This window comes from Penaeus monodon, chromosome 7 (assembly GCF_015228065.2).
Source record: "Penaeus monodon isolate SGIC_2016 chromosome 7, NSTDA_Pmon_1, whole genome shotgun sequence".
Classification (NCBI taxonomy): Eukaryota; Metazoa; Arthropoda; class Malacostraca; order Decapoda; family Penaeidae; genus Penaeus; species Penaeus monodon.
In genome coordinates, this window is record NC_051392.1 from 25,186,663 (window position 1) to 25,189,162 (window position 2,500).

The 2,500-nt window shown below is 37.1% G+C and overlaps 1 protein-coding gene across 4 annotated transcripts in view; it reads right to left on the reverse strand.

Annotated features, from left to right (window-relative positions):
• Positions 1–2,500, reverse strand: part of LOC119575147 (RNA exonuclease 4-like) — a 16,105-nt gene that overhangs the window by 560 nt on the left and 13,045 nt on the right. For all 4 annotated transcript variants that reach the window (XR_005228949.1, XM_037922621.1, XM_037922620.1 and 1 more), the window contains exons 8-9: positions 414–623; positions 1–21 (exon numbers count right to left, since the gene is read on the reverse strand). The exon at positions 1–21 is cut by the window's left edge. Coding sequence is in view for 3 of the 4 variants with exons in the window: in XM_037922621.1 (XP_037778549.1) it covers positions 16–21; positions 414–623 (216 nt within the window). In the remaining variant the exon portion in view is untranslated. The remainder of the gene's footprint in view (positions 22–413; positions 624–2,500) is intronic.

Consider the following 2,500-nt stretch of genomic DNA (forward strand, 5'->3'; position numbering starts at 1 on the left):
GCATTTGACTAGTTTTTATATCTGTTGAAAACCAGTAAAATTTTGTGTAAGTAATCTTTGGAGAAGGAGGAGGAGGAGGAGGAGGAGGAGAAAGAGGAGGAGGAGGAGAAAGAGGAGGAGGAGGAGGAAGAGGAAGAGGAAGAGGAAGAGGAGGAGGAGGAGGAGGAGGAGGAGGAGGAGGAGGAGGAGGAGGAGGAGAGGAGGAGGAGGAGGAGGAGGAGGAGGAGGAGGAGGAGGAGGAGGAGGAGGAGGAGGAGCGGGGGGGGAGGAGGAGGAGGAATGAGAGCAGAACAAAGAGGCAAAAGTAGCAAACGGAAAATAAAAGAATAATGCAATGGGGAAAAAGGAATCAAGGCACATTTTTAAATAATTATAAAAATAAGATCAAATAATAAACTAAGACATTTTCTTGCCTCCTTCTGTTGTCCTGGGGTTGATATAATACTACTACCATTTGTCTTTTCTGTTTGGATGACATTGGAACCAAGTGTTGAAAGGTTATTTGCAGATTGACCTTTTTTCAATTCTGACCCCTCACATTCTGCTTTTTCTTCATCCTTTTCCTTGACTAATTCCTGATGATTACCGTTTATTGTCACAATCTCAATATTCTTGTCGATTCTCTGAAAGCGAGATTCTATTAACACACTGATACAGAAACACACACTGTCTACTTTATTAAAAACTCCTTTCAGAAAATAGTACGAAGCACAAAGTATACTCGTCTCAATATTCTTTTCTTACGTGGATTACAAATCTTACAAAAGATATTACATCTTTGGGACAAAATTTCCCCCGGAAATTTAGATACCTTGGTAGGTATTAACCCAATGCTGCCAGGAAAATTTGTAGTATTGTTTTGTTTAATTTCTGTACACATAGATGGCTCCACGAGAGATCAGTCTCCAAGAAGTCAATTAACAGACTTTGTTACCGCACCTGATTTTACCTTTCTACATTTTTTTTTTTTTTTTTTTATTCAGATATCATTATTATAGACATTATGAATATCATAATGTTGTTTATATTACTAACAGTAATACAGAAAAAAAGAAATGAAAAGAAAGAAAAAAAAAATGAAGGAAAAAGGTAAACCCTTTATACTAGTAAATGACTGCTACTAAGCCATCTATGTGTAAAGACAATTAATGAACTAAACACACAGTGGTCATGATATACACCTACATGGTATCCCCAGTGGCACTGGGTTAATGACTTACCTTTTTTTTTTTTTTTACTTACATTATTTACTTTACAAAGACGGAGGGAAAGATATATCATATATGCATGGAAGATCATTGAGCATTTGGCACAAAATCGTAGAGGTAGAAGAGGGGGAAATTAAAGCAAGATACTTTCCCAGAGGGAAGAATGTGTTATTGAAAGTGCTTAAATTTCCCTGTTAAGGAAAACATAAAAACTAAGATTCTTAATCAGTGGGCCAAAGATGTTTATCAGTGCACCAAAGAAGCATAATTCAGTGTATTACGGAAATGTTTAAAAGCATATTAGATTACTGGTTAAATTCAACTCCAGACAAAGAACTCCGTGGTAATGAGGTGAGGACTGAGTCAAATTCTAATAATGATCAACTTCAGTTCCTGGCAAGAAGGTGGTTGCCAAGAACAGCATTGGTATACACCACTGGAAGCTCCACAGGCAAATGGCCAAATACCTGGCCTATACGATCCCTTCTGTTCACCTCATCCCTTGAATTAGGGTGAAAAGTTTTCCTTTCTATCATCATCATCATATGTATTTCATTATCATTATTATCATCATATGTCAATTTCTTTATCATTATCATCATCATATGTCAATTTTATTATCATTATTATCATCATCAATGTTCTCATCATTATTATCATTGTCATAGTGTTGATAACAATAATAGAAATAAAACATTTTTCCTAAAAATTTAGAAATGAGGTAAACAGTTAAAGTCAGGTAGGCCTTGCAATTAACTTCTTGATGCCCAAGTATCTGAAACCACTTATGTGAATAGAAAAAAAGATAAGAATGGAAAAGAAAGAAAAAGAAAGTCATGTATACATTCACTCTCAGTCTCACTGGCTTAAATGTATGTCTTATACATTATTATACATTTAATACTTTCTTGACCTTTGATGAATTTTTGGTCACAGACAGCCAAAACCATACGTGGGCTTTATTTACTAGATCAACCCAATTGCCCCAGATGGCAAAAATGCATGCCCGGCTTTGGGTTAACAGCATTAAAAAACACACACACACACACACACACACACACACACACACACACACACACACACACACACACACACACACACACACACACACACACACACACACACACACACACACACTCTCTCTCTCTCTCTCTCTCTCTCTCTCTCTCTCTCTCTCTCTCTCTCTCTCTCTCTCTCTCTCTCTCTCTCTCTTTCAAGGAAGGGAGATATCATGTGTTGTAATTAGGGCATACTGACTGTCTCTTCATTGGCTGAGCACTTGAGGAACCATC